Genomic DNA, 16359 nt, shown 5'->3' on the forward strand with positions numbered 1-16359 from the left:
GTAATGTAATTATCATACTTCAGGGGTTTTCCTGTGCCCAGAGTTGACAGTGAGGGAAGCCTCGTCAGAAATTGTTCAGCTTTGAGAGTTAAAAGGGGCCTCAGAGGTCACCTAGCATAATTCATCATTTTACAGATGAATATAAGGTCTAGAGAAGTTACCTGACTTGGCCAAGGACACAAAGGCAGTAAATAGGAAAGCCTAGGTTTGGACCCAGGCCCTCTGACTTCCAAATGTTGAATGCTTTCCACTACACCAACTCCTTTTAAATTCTGAGGCTGAACAAACTTAAAAGATAGTAGAGGATATTTGGAAACAAAGTGTTGTGCAGAGTAGGGGCTAAGGACTATATTTGAGAACAAAGAAACACATTGGCTGGGGGGACTTGTGGATGGCAGCAACATCTGCCAACTCCACTATTTCAAAGAAGGCCGGGTGCATCATCTTCCTGCCTAAAGGTGGTATGTCTGTGGAGATCTTAAAATTTAAGTCTATTCTGTTAAAAGAGGTGGCAGGCCAAGAAGAATGGGCACTGGATTTGGAGACAGTCAAAGCCTGGCTTTCCTGCTCACTTCCTATGTGACTTTAGATAAACATCACCTCTCTGGGCCTTGGTTTTCTCATCTATAAAATGAAAGGGAAGGGTGAGAGTGATACTGACCTCCCTGGCCCCTTCAGGTCTAATTCATCATGCTATCAGCAAGGAGTGGTGGCCTCGTTGCCACCATCCCAGGCTCCAGTAAATTCTGCCATGAACCCTCTGACTGTATGGTTCACTTCTTCACCTCCCAGATTTGTACACTTGGTTCCTTGTTTTTTTTTCTGGTGTGCTTAATTCCTCATGACCTAGACAACTGGTGCAAGGCCTTCTAACCCTTAGTAAGTATGGTTCTGAATAATAATAAGCTTTCATAGCACTTCAAGATTTCTTTCCTCATAACTCTGTGAGAAAGTAGTTGGTTTAAGTATTACCATCTCCCATCTCAGAGATGAGAAAAGTGAAGCTGAGGTTAAAATATTAGCTGCTGGTCACAAAACCAGTTAAGTATCATAGGCAGGACTTAAACCTAAGTCCTTCTGACCCTAAATCCATACTATCTTGCTCCTCCCCAAGTAAAGTTCACCAGCAAGCAGTAGAGAAACTCTGATTGGCAAAAACAACTCAAACAGCCTTCAAGAAATAGCACCTGGCTAAAGGCACAGATCCAGACCACCCAGGAGCCTTCTAGAGGATCTGTCTTTCCCAACATTCAGATGATCTCAGAAAATGAGATGGGATCTGTATCGACTACTAACGGTAGCCTGAAAGATCCAAATTTAAGCCCTGGCTCTGACATTTAATAGCTTTGGGGCCCTGGGCTAAGTCACTTAAACTGAGCCTGTGTTTTCTCACCTGTAAAATAAGAACACTTAACACGGCTTACACCAAAGTATTGTTTTAAGCACTGTGGGCAAAGTGATTATTAAATCTTAAAGTGTCATATATGGGTGAGTAGCTGTTAAAGCGTAAAGGTGAATTATTATTATGTAGGACAATCCAAGGATTTCCCATCAACAGTATGGATTTGATTTTTTCAGCTTGGCCACCCAGTAGAAATCACTGTATCCTTTAGAAGCTAGTTTAGAAGCTGGTTCCTTGGGGCCGGAGCCAAGATGGCAGCTGGAAAACAGGGGACTTCCTAGGGCTCTCCCCCAGGACCCTCCAAACACCCATAAAAATGGCTCTGAACAAATTCTAGAACTGCAGAATCCACGAAATAGTGGAGGAAAGCCGGGCTCCAGCCCAGGACAGCCTGGATGGCCACTGGGTAAGGTCTATCCCATGGAACTGGGAACAGAGCGGAGCAGAGCCCAGTGTGGGCTGCACCCAGACCAACCAGACTGGGAGCCTGGCAGAACAGGCCTCTAGCTCCCTGAATCAGTGAGCTGTGGCAGTTACCAGACTTCTCAACCCACAAATACCAAAGACAACAGAGAAGGTTAGTGGGAAAAAATTTTCGGGGAAAGAGTGAAAGGAGTTTGCAGTTCGGCCACCACCTGGGGGGCAGCAGAGGTGGTGCAGTTCTGAGGACAGAACTACAGCTGCAGTTGCTTCTAGCCCCAGACCCACCTGGTGGGAGGAATTAAGTGGTGGATCAGAGCAGGAGTGCACAGCCTGCTTAAGATCTGAGTCACGGTCCAGGTTGGTGCTTCTTGGGGGAGGAGGAGCGTTGGCGTGGCAGAGCTTGCTTTGCAGAAATAGCTCTGAAAACAACTGCGCAGCCCCTCAAGCTTGGAACAAAGTAGTCTCTACTCTACAAGTAGTCATACCCCTACAAAAAACACAAGGGTCAAGTAGTTGGTTGGGAACATGGCCAGGAAGTGAAAACACACTCAGATTCAGTCTCAGATTTTGGAATATTTCTTTGGTGACAAAAAAGACCAAAACATACAGCCAGCAGAAGTCAACAAAGTCAAAGAGCCTACATCAAAAGCCTCCAAGAAAAACATGAACTGGTCTCAGGCCATGAAAGCTCAAAAAGGATTTGGAAAAGCAAGTTAGAGAAATAGAGGAAAAATTGGGAAGAGAAATGAGAGTGATGCAAGAAAACCATGAAAAACAAGTCAATGACTTGCTAAAGGAGACCAAGAAAAATATTGAAGAAAATAACACCTTAAAAAATATATTAACTCAAATGGCAAAAGAGCTCCAAAAAGCCAATGAGGAGAAGAATGCCTTGAAAGGCAGAATTAGCCAAATGGAAAAGGAGGTCCAAAAGACCACTAAAGAAAATACTACCTTAAAAATTAGATTGGAGCAAGTGGAAGCTAGTGACTTTATGGGAAATCAAGATATTATAAAACAGAACCAAAGGAATGAAACAATGGAAGACAATGTGAAATATCTCATTGGAAAAACCACTGACCTGGAAAATAGATCCAGAAGAGACAAATTAAAAATTATTGGACTACCTGAAAGCCATGATCAAAAAAAGAGCCTAGATATCATCTTTCAAGGAATTATCAAGGAGAACTGCCCTGATATTCTAGATCCAGAGGGTAAAACAGAAATTGAAAGAATCCACCGATTGTCTCCTAAAAAAAGATCCCCCCCAAAACTAGGAATATCGTTGCCAAATTCCAGAGCTCCCAGGTCAAGGAGAAAATACTACAAGCAGCCAGAAAGAAACAATTTGAGTATTGTGGAAACACAATCAGGATAACACAAGATCTAGCAGCTTCTACATTAAGGGATCAAAGGGCTTGGAATATGATACTCTGGAGGTCAATGGAGCTAGGATTAAAACCAAGAATCACCTACCCAGCAAAACTGAGTATCATGCTCCAAGGCAAAATATGGACTTTCAATAAAATAGAGGACTTTCAAGCTTTCTCAGTGAAAAGACCAGAGCTGAATAGAAAATTTGACTTTCAAACACAAAAATCAAGAGAGGCATGAAAAGGTAAGCAAGAAAGAGAAATCACACGGCACTTACTAAAGTTGAACTGTTTTGTTTACACTCCTACATGGAAAGATGATGTGTATAATTCGTGAAACCTCAGTATTAGGGTGGCTGAAGGGAATACACACACACACGTATGTATACGTAAATATATAAATGTATATATACGCATATATGTATGTAGATGTATATATATGTATGTATATATGTATGTGTGTGTGTGTATATATATATATATATATATATATATATATATATACACACATATACACACATATAGAGAGAGAGAGACGGAGGGCACAGGGTGAGTTGAATATGAAGGAATGATACTAAAAAAAAAAATCAAATTAAGGGATGAGAGAGGAATATATTGAGAGATGGAGAAAAGGAGAGATAGAATGCGGTAAATTACCTCGCATAAAAGTGGCAAGAAAAAGCAGTTCTATAGGAAGGGAAGAGGGGACAGGTGAAGGGGAATGAGTGAATCTTGCTCTCATCAGATTTGACCTGAGGAGGGAATAACATACACACTCAATTGGGTATCTTACCCCACAGGAAAGGAGGAGGAAGGAAATAAAAAAGGGGGAACACTAGAAGGGAGGGCAGATGGGGGAGGAGGTAATCAAAAGCAAACACTTTTGAAAAGGGACAGGGTCAAGGGAGAAAACTGAATAAAGGGGGATAGGTTAGGAAGGAGCAAAATATAGTCTTTCACAACATGAGTATTGTGGAAGGGTTTTGCATAATGATACACATGTGGCCCATGTTGAATTGCTTGTCTTCTTAGGGAGGATGGGTGGAAAGGGAAAAGGGGAGAGAATTTGGAACCCAAAGCTTTAAAAGCAGATGTTAAAAAAAAGTTTTTGCATGCAACTAGAAAATAAGATATACAAGCAATGGGGCACAGAAATCTATCTTGCCCTACAAGAAGGTAAGGGAAAAGGGGATGGGGGGAGTGGGGTTGACAGAAGGGAGGGCTGACTAGGGAACGGGGCAATCAGAATATATGCCATCCTGGAGTGTGGAGGAGGGTAGAAATGGGGAGAAAATTTGCAATTCAAACTCTTGTGAAAATCAATGCTGAAAACTAAAAATATTAAATAAATAAATGAAAACTAAAAAAAAAATCAAGAAGCTAGTCTAGTTCCTTGCCAAAGGATCATCAGGGCTTCCTCAAGGGTTTTAATCTGAAGAGGAAACTGGCCACAAATCAAGGATCCAGAAGCTGCAGATTCAAGATACCACCTCGAGTTAAGAAGGAGGCTGTTTCCAGAAAGGTCTTAAGGAGCCTATACATGATGAATTGATTCAAAGTATACGATACTTAATGGCAAGGACACTGACTGACACTGGAGTTAGGCAGTCTTAAGTATTCTCTTCATTTTAAAGGTAAGGAAAATGAAGCTGGTATTAAATTACTTGCATTCAAAGCTTATAAGTGTGCTGTCTGAATCAGGACTTAGTCTAGCACACTCCCGCTTAACTATTCATACAGTTTCATTACAGGGCATATACCCAAGGAGGTAAGAAGCAAAGGTACAAGTCCCATTTATACACATATCCTCAACAATACTTTATGAGGTATCAAAAAACAATGAGTTTGCCCACTGACTGGGGAATGACAATCACCTGGGATACATTAATGTAATGGCATAATATTTTACAGAAAGAAATAGTGACTGAGGAACACAGAAATTTGAGAAGATTTGTGCGAAATGATAAAATGACGAAAACAGAACCAAAAGACTATACGGCAACTACAGTAAAGAAAAATAATACTAAAGTACATAAAAACTCAGATTAATATAATAACCAATCCTGATTCTAGGAGATCAATGACAGAACGTACTCCTCATACTTTGTGGTAGAAAGGTGGTGGGCTATGGGTATAGAATGTTGCTACGTGCTAACAGATATAGTACATATTTTGGTTTGTTTTGCTTAATTGTTTCCTTCCTTTGTTAAAGGGGAATGTTCTTTTGTGGGGCATGGTAAAAGCAAGTGATAGGGATATTTAAAAAAAAGCATCAAGAAAGCATTTTTTAAAATATTCTACGTTAAGTACTTGCTTCATTAAGTATTAAAACTATGTAGTTCCTTATTAAGTACAATACTTGCTTAAGTATTAACATTATGGAGTTCCCTCTCTACTGCTTAAAGAGACAGGCATCACAGTATCTAAGTCAAATGCCCTTATTTTATGGATAGGGAATCTGAGGCCAAGTTAAGTGATTTGACCAAGGTCACAAAGATAGAGCACAACCAGGATTTTAAACCCAGTTTTTACATTCGAAATCAGTGCCCCTTCTACTGTTCCAACCCTCTTCCTCCCCTTCTTGTAATACAACAGCCTTAATGATCCCTCTTCAGTTTTATCCACACAGTAGCCTTTCATCCCCCTGGACCAAGGTAGAATTAGTGTACAAAGCATCTCCCCAGCAGGTGTGGTTCTCTGTGAACCCAAGGGATAATCTTTCAAAGCTGTTTACTCCATTGACAGGAGCTGATCCTAGCCCCAGTTCCTCATATGCCTTCACACCATACTCAGCCATGCAAAATGAGTGAAGCCTGGAAACGGTGACTAGAGAAGATCCTTTAAACAAGTCGTCAAGTCTACCACGATCCACTGAACTGAGAAGCGGTAAGCGGCTCAGCTAGGTGGAACAATGACACAGCACCAGCCTGGAGTCAGGAAGACTGAGTTTATATCCAACCTCAGACACTTACTAGCTGTGCGACCTTATCATTTAACCTCTGCCTCAGTGTGTTGGTAACCAAAAATGGGCTCCTTAGCATTTAGTCAACAAGTGCCCTTGACTAGTTTGGCTTTTTCCCCTGAACTGAATGCTGTTTGTATGTTGGATTGGAGTAAGCTTGTCGGCCCCTTCACCTTGCTTCCCTTGCTTAAGCTGATCGAAGGAACCTGTGCTTTCCCCAGCGTACCTTACACTCCCGCAGAAGCCGGGTGGTTAAAAACAGCTTCCGTTGGAGCCAGAGGCTGCTACAGCTACAGCCACAGCCGAAGCTGAAGCAGGAGCTGCTGGTAGCAGAGCTGACCTAGGGGAGGAAGCTGAACAAGGATTTGAGGCCAGTGGGTATCTTTTTACCATAGAGGGGAAGCATGTATATGATTTTGCTTTACACCACCATGCTTCTCTGTGGCCTCCTGGTTACTCTTGTGAGGCGTACTTATTGGGCCTGGAAGCTTTTGATCAATATATCAAAATGGGGATGCTGGTTTGTGGATCTGTTACTCTGGAGCCTAAATATATGCTTTGATTCTTCTGCCTCTTATCTTGAGAATTTCTTACATCTGGCGGTTCCGAACCTTTCAGACATATATATGATCCTCTTTGAAATTATGAACTCTGCCCTCCTAATACACTCAGTCTCCTCATTCTAAAAATGAGATGATAACAGCAGCACCTACCCCTCAGGGGTGTTATGAGAATCAAATGAAATATCCCTGAAGTCGTTATTAGCACAGTGCCTGTCGCACAGTAGGTATTATATAAATGCTAGCTGTTACTATCAACTGGTCACTCAAGTGAATGATTGCTATACGCTATCCAACCCTACAGGACTCCTTAGGGCAGCTAGCTAGATGGTGCAGTGGATAGAACTGAGCTTGGAATGAGGAAGACTTATCTTAATGAGTTCAAATTCAGCCTCAGACACTTTCCTAGCTGCTCGACCCAGAGGAAGTCACTTAACGCTGTTTGCCATAGTCTCTCATGTGTAAAACTAACTGGAGAACGAAATAGCAAACCACTCCAGTATCTCTGCCAAGAAAACCCCAAAGAGGGTCATGATGAGTATGACACTGAAAAATGACTTAACAATGGGACTCTTTGTTTTGCCATTTACTCCTCCAACTTACTGCGTTATGACCCCCCCAAATCCAAATGCACGCCAAAACCTTAATTATCACAGGTGGTAGAATTAAAAGTTTAAGAAATTTTAACTCTTTGCCTCTTGCTTAAAACTCCTCCATTTGCCAGAAAGGCTCTATCATGGGACCCTGACAGTTAAGTAACCACAGGCTAGCCAAGCCAAGTTTCTAATGCCAACAAACAAAGGAGATGTGTACCTACCCAGAAGTGGGGGTGGTAAGGGATATAGGAGGTATAATGCTGTGACCCCTGTAGGCTAAGTATCAGGTTCTTTTTAATTCCCTTCTAGGCCCCACTCTGTTCCTGAAGGAGAAAAAAGGCTTCATCAGAATGGGCTAGCAAAGATGGGTTGACCCTATCCTAGGTTAAATGACAACAAAGGCTATTGTCAAACTAACATCTGTCAACATCTTCCTGGTTGCAAACACCTCAGAAATCCAAAAGTATTCTGCAATGGGAAGGCTTTGATACCAAATTTAAAGACTTAGCAGTGTCTACTCCTGACCACTGGCACAGATGTCTCTTTGCTTTCAATTCTACTTCCTTGGTTTAAAAGGTAAACAACCCAGCCCATCTTGCCTCATCTCTTCGTTTGTACTCCTTCATGGATCTGAATTGGCACATTTGTCTAGCTGGTCCTAAAAGCAACTTGCAGGGTCCTCTCTGGTTGCTGATTCTTTGTGTAAATTTTTCAGGAAAATCTCTTAAAGGATGTGGAACACTTTCAAAATAGATATCTAACTCTATAATCCTCCTGTCTTTAGAAAGGATGAGATTTTGGGGAAGGGAGGGAGAGGACTTCTGTCCACATACAACCTCTTGTCTTATCTACATGATATATTTAGACATGGAATTTAGAGGTACTGTGGAAAAAAAGGGCAGTTCTAGGACACCTTGAAACAGATTGAGAAGATACTGAAGCACTAAAGACTGGGTTAGCAAGGAGGGAAAAACAGTGGGTGTGACTCTAAAGAGAAAGCTTTTGTTAAATAGGAGATAGAAATTTAATACCTGTAACTTCCAAGGTCAGGCTCAGAAAGGAACTCTCGAAGAAGCATCCCATCTGTCATGTATCTGAGAACAGTTCGTTCAGAAGTACAGTCCTCAAAACGTATACTATAGCCAACCTGGGGGCAGCAGGTGAGAAAGGAAGATTGGGAAAGTTTCTGGATATTTGAGAACAGGAAGCTGGAGAAAAGAGAAGCTATGATACATGGGTTCCTGAGAAAGAGGAGGCCAGAGAAGCAGACCCTACCCCCGACTCCTTAATTCCTTATTTTTCTCTTGTCATAATGGAGCTCACCTCATTTCCCAGCTTCACCCCCATTTCCCGGGCCACTCTAGCTGCCACACTCATGGCTGCCACTCTCCGAGGCTGCGTACAGGCAATCTTCATTCCCTTCTGTGTGTAACCCTGAGATAAATATAAGGAAGAACAGGAGGTTGGGGGAAGTGGAAAATGTCCAGGCTTCCTCCCATTGCCTTATCTCCCAAAAGGAATTAAAGAAGGCTTTGGAAGTTTCGAGATATAGATAACATAGGCAAGTTGGGCCTAGGGTGCTCTGATGAGATCCTTACACGGCCATGGTGAGCCCCAGTCTCTAACTCTCAAATGGTTCTAAGGAAGAAGAGTACAACTACGACAAATACAGAACAGAAGCAGAGAGGAGAGAAAAAAGGACACAGGAAAAGGGAACAAAGAATAATGAAGAAAGAAAAAGAAAAAGGCAGAGAATAAAACACTGTGCCCCTAGTTCTTCAACAACACTTAGTGAGGGGAAGTATCTTCCATAAAGGACTCAGAATAATAAACAAGCCAAGTGGTGGGAGTGAGTAATGTCCTACCTCCTCAAAGAGGTACTGGGGGATCTGTGTGGTCTTTCCTGACCCTGTTTCACCCTCAATGATGAGGACCTGATGGTTGGCAATGGCATCAAGGAGATCATTTCGAAATGGAAAAACAGGAAGGCTACGTCGGACAGCCCGGATTGACTCCTTCTGTTGGTCCCCAGATGAAGGGGGTGGAGCTGATGGTTCCTAAGAAAAGGGAGAGATGAGAGTTCTAGGCCCCATCTTCCCTCTCCTTCCAGATTCCACCCGTATAACCTCTTCTGACCTCATCACCCTGGAGCCGGGTGGCTCGAACAAATTCAATAGTCTCCTCTTCTTCTAGCACCAGCTGATACTTGGGTTCTGAGGGTGCAGCATCCTTGGCTCCAAACCGAAGGGCAGCTGCTCCTAAACGGGCCTCCTCCCAGCGCCTCTGCTCCTCTCCAGGGGCTCCTGACTCTTCTTCCACCAGCTCTACCCCACGGGTTGGCTAAGGGATGAGAAAGACAGAGATGGTGGGCATACATACATGTCAAAGTGTAGGCAGCAGCATCACGCATCACGGATCACTCACACACACCCCATTCAGATTTAATATAATAACTAACTGCAGTCCTAGAGGACAGATGAGGAATCACACTGGGGGTGGGAGTTGGGGGGAACCTGGGCACGCCGGCACGCCCACACACCCCTGCTCGAAGGATAACACACTACAAGCAGTGATTACAGGTTGAACAGACTATTAGACCAGGTCACTGTTAATCATTTTTCTTTGTTACAAGGGAGGTTTCTATGGAGGTGGGACTTGTAAAAAACTGACAGTATCAATAAATGTTTAATAAAAAAAAAGATCCAGGCATCCACATTTATCACAACCTCTCCTCAAAATCATCACCCTGTTCTCCTTACCCATCCTCATCAAACTCTAAACTTCAATAAGGTCAGCAAGAAAAAGAAAATAAGTGATGCAGACATTTGGCCCCTGACCACAGTTTCTACCCTTAAACAGTCCCTATGCAAGCTTTCCTTTTCCCGAGGCCCAGGATGGCCAACCCTTTCCCTTCTCCCTCACCTGTCCACGAGTCTCTTCTGGCATGTGATATCGAGTTGTTGCCTCCAACTTTTCCTGCTCCCCAGCTGCCCGGTACTCCCGGGCCAGATCCCGTACTTTCTTCTTATATTTGAGTTCCTGCCGTTCAGTATGGCTCAGCTCCACATCTCCAAACAGAAATTCCTCATCTGCCAGTTCTGCCTCCAGATCCTCCAGTTTCTCACGTTCCCGCTTTGCAAGGTACTCTCTCCTGGATTTCTTTCGGAGCTCAGGTACCTGTTGTGGAACATTTTATGCCATTTTATATCATTTTTGTAATTTCAATAAGACTCAGGGCCTGAACTAATTAACCAGAAGAAAAGCCTGACCCTAACTGTCTCTTCATTCTCTGAGTAAGCTCAGAGATGTCTCTATCTTATGTCAACAAACCCAGATGGAGCATCCCTTGCTCTGTCCATGGCCATTAAGGGTGAAAACCTTGACCCCAGACACTATCTTGAATTATGTGACTTTTCCTTATTTTAATATTTTATGGGCATATACTATGTTATGGAATGTTAATGACAAACTAAACACAGAGATCCTGGGTTGTAATTTCAATTGACACTTTGTCAACTACCTGATTTGTTGTATTTACAATCTAGGCAGGCTGCTGTGTTGGGACTAAAAAAATGTATTTAAGCTTACTGATTTCTTTGTTCGGTGAATCAGACTTAGTCTGGCCCCCATGTATGCATATATCCGTTAAGTTTAAAGGAAATGAATGAATAAAAAAATAGGCAATATGAATTTTTCTATCACCTAGCTTGTTTATTTCCTTCAACCAACTTTCAGGTTTAATACTGTTAGGAAGAAGTTATCTTGATCTCTCTGCTTAAGGGCGCGCGCGCGCGCGCGCACACACACACACACACACACACACACACAAAACCTCTCCAGATATCATATCTTAAACAGATAAGGCAGACCTCAGTCCTTTTCCAATTCAGAATAAAATCTGAAAGGCCCCCAATGTCTCTTACTATCTATATCCTTTCTAGGTCTAATTGGGGTTTCCTGCAAAAAAAAAGGGTCTTTCTTGCAATTTGACCATAATCCCTCCCACTGTAATACATATGTAAGTATAATTATCTTTCTCTGCACTGTAAGAAATCTTCCATTCTATAGCTGACCCATCCTCCCTCCTATAATGAGGTATATTTTTTCCTATAAGTAACAAGAAGAAGCAAGGCTCTGATTCAGCTCAAATGGTGGGCATTTCACACAGTGCATGTCCTTGTCCTACAATCACCTCCAGTGAAGCTGGCTGAATGATCATATTTGCAACACTACTTTCGAGACAGACCTTTTGATTGCTGGATATCAGATGGGATTTCCCTTTTCCCAAACTACAAAAACAGAATGGAACAGAGCAAAGCCCAAATTCTGGGGAGAATGTAGTGAAATGAGAGTGGGTGGCAATATCAGCTTCTCCTAGTTTCACAGCCTAAAGCTGATGCCTGGACATTGTCAGAGATTGTGCAGCCGCCACCCAGACACATACTGGCTATATAACCCCAGGCAAGTCACTTAATTCTTGGAGCCTCAGGCAATTCTGTAAGGCCACAAATTGCAGAAGAGTAGCCAATTGGCATTGATAAAGGGAGTTTTCTCACCTAGTGTTAACTATGGTAATAAAACAGGTTTGGATAAGTATATATGAACATATGAGTTATTATTAGCTATCTTAAATCAAAATGGAGGTAAATAGAAGTTTTCAAATTGATGGATCCTTTTTTATTTCACACAGGGATGACAACAGTTCATAGAACTCCTTTCTCATGCAGATAGATGTTGGTTTTAGATTGATAAAAACCTCAAGACTGGTAAGGTATGTCTGTCTTCTCTCTGTCTCTGGCTAGCACTCCTCCTTGAAATCTCTCAAAACTCCAATTAAATTAAACAGACATGTATCAAATGTCTACTCTGTATAAAGCACTGTGTAAGGCACTCAAATCTTTTTATCAAGGGTGGGAAAAACTTTTTTTCAAGGAGAAAGTTGTCTCCCATTTTTGTCTGGAGTTGCTAGTTAGCTTACTAAAGGGCGATCAAGGCTTGGGAAAGCTTATCATACTATCATACTACGCAAATTCAGATAATGGAGCAGGTCCATTTCTAACAGAAGGATTATTTAGGATTGAGATAAGATCAGACCAGAACTTAATGAATACAATAAAATAACAGAAGTAGCAGCAGACATTTTATTTTTTTTTTGAGGGGAAAAGGCAGGGCAATTGGGGTTAAGTGACTCACCCAAGGTCACACAGCTATTAAGTGTGTCAAGTGTCTGAAGCTGAATTTGAACTCAGGTCCTCCTGACTCCAGGGCTGGTGCTCTACTCACTGCGCCACCTAGCTGCCTCCACAGCAGACATTTTAAAGGCACTTTATGGTTACGAATCCCTGTTCCATCAATTATCTTACCCAACAAGTCCATGATATGAGTAACACAATAGTAGCATCCTCATTTTAGAGATAAATAATGAGGTTAGAGAGACTTGCCCAGGGTCACACAGCTGGTGGAGCGACAATTCCAATCCAGGACTTCCAACTCAGAATCCAGTGCCTCACAAGAACTAGAACCATCAGCTTGCCCCAGTTGGATGACCAGGCAGAGGACCCCACAGCAGTATGCTCTGACATCCTCCAGCCATTCCTTTTCCTTCTGAGCTAACTCTCAACATCGGATCCATCAATGACATAAGGAAACAATCTCAAGAAGAAGTGTATCTCCCTTGTTAGTACAATGTACAACTTGGTCCTTGAAGAAACCAGCCGTGGAAGGTTTGCAGCAAGCTTGAACATGCTTCCTCCCTGTGCCAGCAGTCTTTCCCATGGTTACCCTTGGACCTCTTGCTATACTGTCTACAGCCCAACTGCAATGTGTCTCAAGACCTGACACCTGACAGGACATAGGAGGCAGGGGGAGGAGGGTCCATGTAGATCATCTAGTTCACCCACCTCATTTTACAGAAGAGTTACATGAGGCCCAGAATGGCTGAGTCACCTGCCCAAGGTCACACAGACAGAAGCAGTGGAGAATGGAGTTTAATCAAAGGCAGGTACTCACTACAAACTCTTTCCATTATACCACACAGGGGATCTTTTCCAGGTGTCTAATCTTGGCTCACTATGCCCTGGGGATATGACTCACCATGGCTTTCTGGTCTTCTTCAGCCATTTTAAGGCGCTTCTGGGCCTCCTCATATGCCTTTGAGGAGAAAAAAAGAGGCAGTTAAGGTACAGGCTCCCACCCCCACCCCTATAGAATCACAAGGACCGCAGAGACAGATTAGGGGTTCGAGTATCTTATGGGGAGAATTGTCCATGAATACGGATGCTAAAATGATGCTCAAGAGACCCTGTACTCCCCACAACTATACTTGCCAGAATAACAACACAGGGCTATCAAGAACCAGTTCCCTTCCTAAGGACTATCATGGAGAGTACCAAACTGTAGGGGGGCCTTTGTTGGCTGCCGCTTCTCTTTTGACCGCCTACATAAACTGTTACAAGATACACCAAAAATGAGGCACCTTCTTGTCTGACCGCTCCAAAATATTGCGTGTTCGCTCCTTGTCCCGCTTTCGCACACGTTCGGCAAAAGCATCCCGTTCTTCCAGGTCCTGAAGCCGCTCCCTCTCAGTTCGTTCCCACTCGTCTTCTGACTCTGGCTTCTGCTCTTTGTTGATCTCATTCACCCTGCAGACCAGCCCCAGGTTAGGTAAAATAAGACAGAAACAGAGTCTAGTTGTGCCCTGGGTCACAAATCTTGGCTCTCCTGCCCAAATTCCACTCCCCTTGGGGAGTTTTTGTTTCCAAGATACTCACTTTGTCTTCTTCTTGTCCCCCTCAGAGTCCTGCTCTTCCTCCTCCTCTTCCTGGGTCTTCTTCCTAAGATGTTTCCGTTTCTTGGTCTTTTTTTGGGACCCACCTCCGCCTCGGCCCTGGATCTCCCCATCACTCTCTTCGCTTTCCTCCAGAAGCTGGTACGAACGGTTCTTCTCCAGGAGAGCCAAAGCCTCACGCTCTGCCACCCGGGCTGGTCTTTCCACAACCGCCTTCCGTGGGACCTGGGAAAGGAAGGGATGGCAAAGGGTTACAGCACCCTACAGCACTTGCCTCAAGTCTTTCACCGTACACCCCTCCCCTGTAACTCCCCTCCTTCCACAAATCCATTTAATTTGCCTTCATCATCTCCACAGACCAGCTCTCTCCTCCGTTAGACTGAGCTCCCTGAGAGTAGGGGCTGTCTTTCGCCTCTCTGAATCCTGACAGTTCAGCACAGTGCCTGACGCACACAGCAGGCACTAAATAAATGCCTGTGGACTGACTGCTTCCTACATCTATTCCTATGACCGGAGCTACCACTAGGCTATGGTCAATGAACACAACGGCTTCCCCAGCTGTGGGTGTCGGGGTGGCGGTGCAGTGCGGGGGGGGGGGGGGGGGATGACAGCGAGAGATCGAAGCGCTTCCTCCTTTCTGATCTCTTCACGTGACATTCTGTTTCGCTCCTCTCTCATAATTCAACAACACCGCTCCCTACACGCAAATCTAGCGGTGTCTCATCCCACGAGGCCGAACTCCTTGAGCACAGGGAGAGGGGCTCACGTCGCTGGCATCCACCCCGCTGATGCCAAACCGCCGTTCGCCGTGCTTTTGCGGCCCTCCGTGCTCCCTTGAACCCGCCTGATCGCACGAGCACAGCCCCCTCGCAGCCCTTCCCGTGGGCGCCGCCCCGCTGGCATTTACAACTCAGGCTCCCCACGACCGAGAGGAGATCCCATCCCGACCCAGGGCGCCTCCCACAGGCACCTTGGCCCAGAGCCTCAGCGCGAAGTCCCGGGCCGGCCCGCTGAGGTCCAAGGTGCCGGTGTCCCGCAGCCGCTCCACGAACTCGTCGGCCGTGCCGCAGCGCTTCGCGGTGCCGATGAGGAACTGCGCGACGTGGCGCTCGCTCAGGCCCAGCACGGAGTGCAGCTCGTCCTGCACCCAGCGCTCCAACCTGGCCGGGGTCACCATGGTGACTTCCGAACGTCAGCCCGCCCCGACTTCCGGCGCTCGGCCCCCGCCGGTCCGCCCCTGGCGCGTGCGCTCCGGGGGGAGGCAGGACGGAGCGAGGCGGGAGGGGGCGGGACCCGTCAGGGCCCCGAGGCGCGGAGCCCGGAGCCCCCGGCACCCGCCATTTCCGGGCCGCACCTCTAGCGAAGCGGGCAGGAAAATGGCGCTACGGAAAGGGACCCGTCGTGAGGCTGCGGACAAGCAAAACTTCCGGTTTTAGTTCCCGCCGCGCTTCTTTTTTTGGCTTCCCCCTACAGGAGTGGAGGTATTATAGCATGCGTAGGGGCGTTACTGACTTCGCGGGGCGGAGCGTGAAGGATAGAAGTTAGATGTGTAGGAGGACTTCCCAGCAAGGCAAGGCAGTTGAGAACCAGGACCTGGGGAGAGGTGGAAGTGTTAAGCGACTGCCTCCTCTGTCTGTGCTAGGGGAAGCGCCTCCTGGGTGGAGTTTGAAGGAAGGATGGAATTTTCTTTAAATATATAGGGCTTTGGAAATAATACAGTGGACATTTGTGAAAGCTATATAGAGATGGCCAAGAACTGGAAAATCCCCTAAACACTCACTGTTGTGTAAGCGGACTTGTCCACTGGTAGAGGGGAAATCTCCCAATTAGAGACCAGGCTGTAAGGTCTTAAAGGAGAGTAGCGCTACAAACATTATCTTACCGAATTGATCGCTGGAGTAGGCGTGTGTGCCTGAATTTTAGAAATAAGTGAATCGGTGGTTTCTTGCGTTCCGGGTCAAGAAGCTGGTGTGCAGCCTTGGGGATGTTGCCACTTGTCTGGACTTCAGTTCCAACAGCTTTCCCAACCGTTTCATCCCTCCTCCAAATTCTCCTGACTCCCTCCCTCCGTCATCCATTCAACTGAGAATCTTGACATGTGTTTCACTGAAAAAAATTGAGGCCGCTCACAGAGTTCCTTCTGTTGTCTTCATCCAAGATCGTTCAGACAGCCGCTGTCGCTCCCTCCTTCCCCTGCCTCACGCAGATCGCCCTTCTTGCGGTTCTCCAGCAGATTGCTTCTATCGACCCTACTCT

At 45.0% G+C, this 16359-nt stretch overlaps 1 protein-coding gene across 1 annotated transcript in view; it reads right to left on the reverse strand.

Annotated features, from left to right (window-relative positions):
• DHX16 (DEAH-box helicase 16) overlaps positions 1 to 15571 on the reverse strand; it is a 21285-nt gene extending 5714 nt beyond the window's left edge. Inside the window, exons 1-9 of the mRNA XM_036767166.1 lie at positions 15074 to 15571; positions 14087 to 14328; positions 13792 to 13957; positions 13410 to 13466; positions 10239 to 10493; positions 9453 to 9656; positions 9182 to 9373; positions 8640 to 8750; positions 8348 to 8463 (exon numbers count right to left, since the gene is read on the reverse strand). Of these exons, the coding sequence (XP_036623061.1) occupies positions 8348 to 8463; positions 8640 to 8750; positions 9182 to 9373; positions 9453 to 9656; positions 10239 to 10493; positions 13410 to 13466; positions 13792 to 13957; positions 14087 to 14328; positions 15074 to 15280 (1550 nt within the window). The 5' untranslated portion in view covers positions 15281 to 15571. The remainder of the gene's footprint in view (positions 1 to 8347; positions 8464 to 8639; positions 8751 to 9181; positions 9374 to 9452; positions 9657 to 10238; positions 10494 to 13409; positions 13467 to 13791; positions 13958 to 14086; positions 14329 to 15073) is intronic.
• Positions 15572 to 16359: the final 788 nt, after the last annotated feature.

This window comes from Trichosurus vulpecula, chromosome 7 (assembly GCF_011100635.1).
Source record: "Trichosurus vulpecula isolate mTriVul1 chromosome 7, mTriVul1.pri, whole genome shotgun sequence".
NCBI classification, from domain to species: domain Eukaryota; kingdom Metazoa; phylum Chordata; class Mammalia; order Diprotodontia; family Phalangeridae; genus Trichosurus; species Trichosurus vulpecula.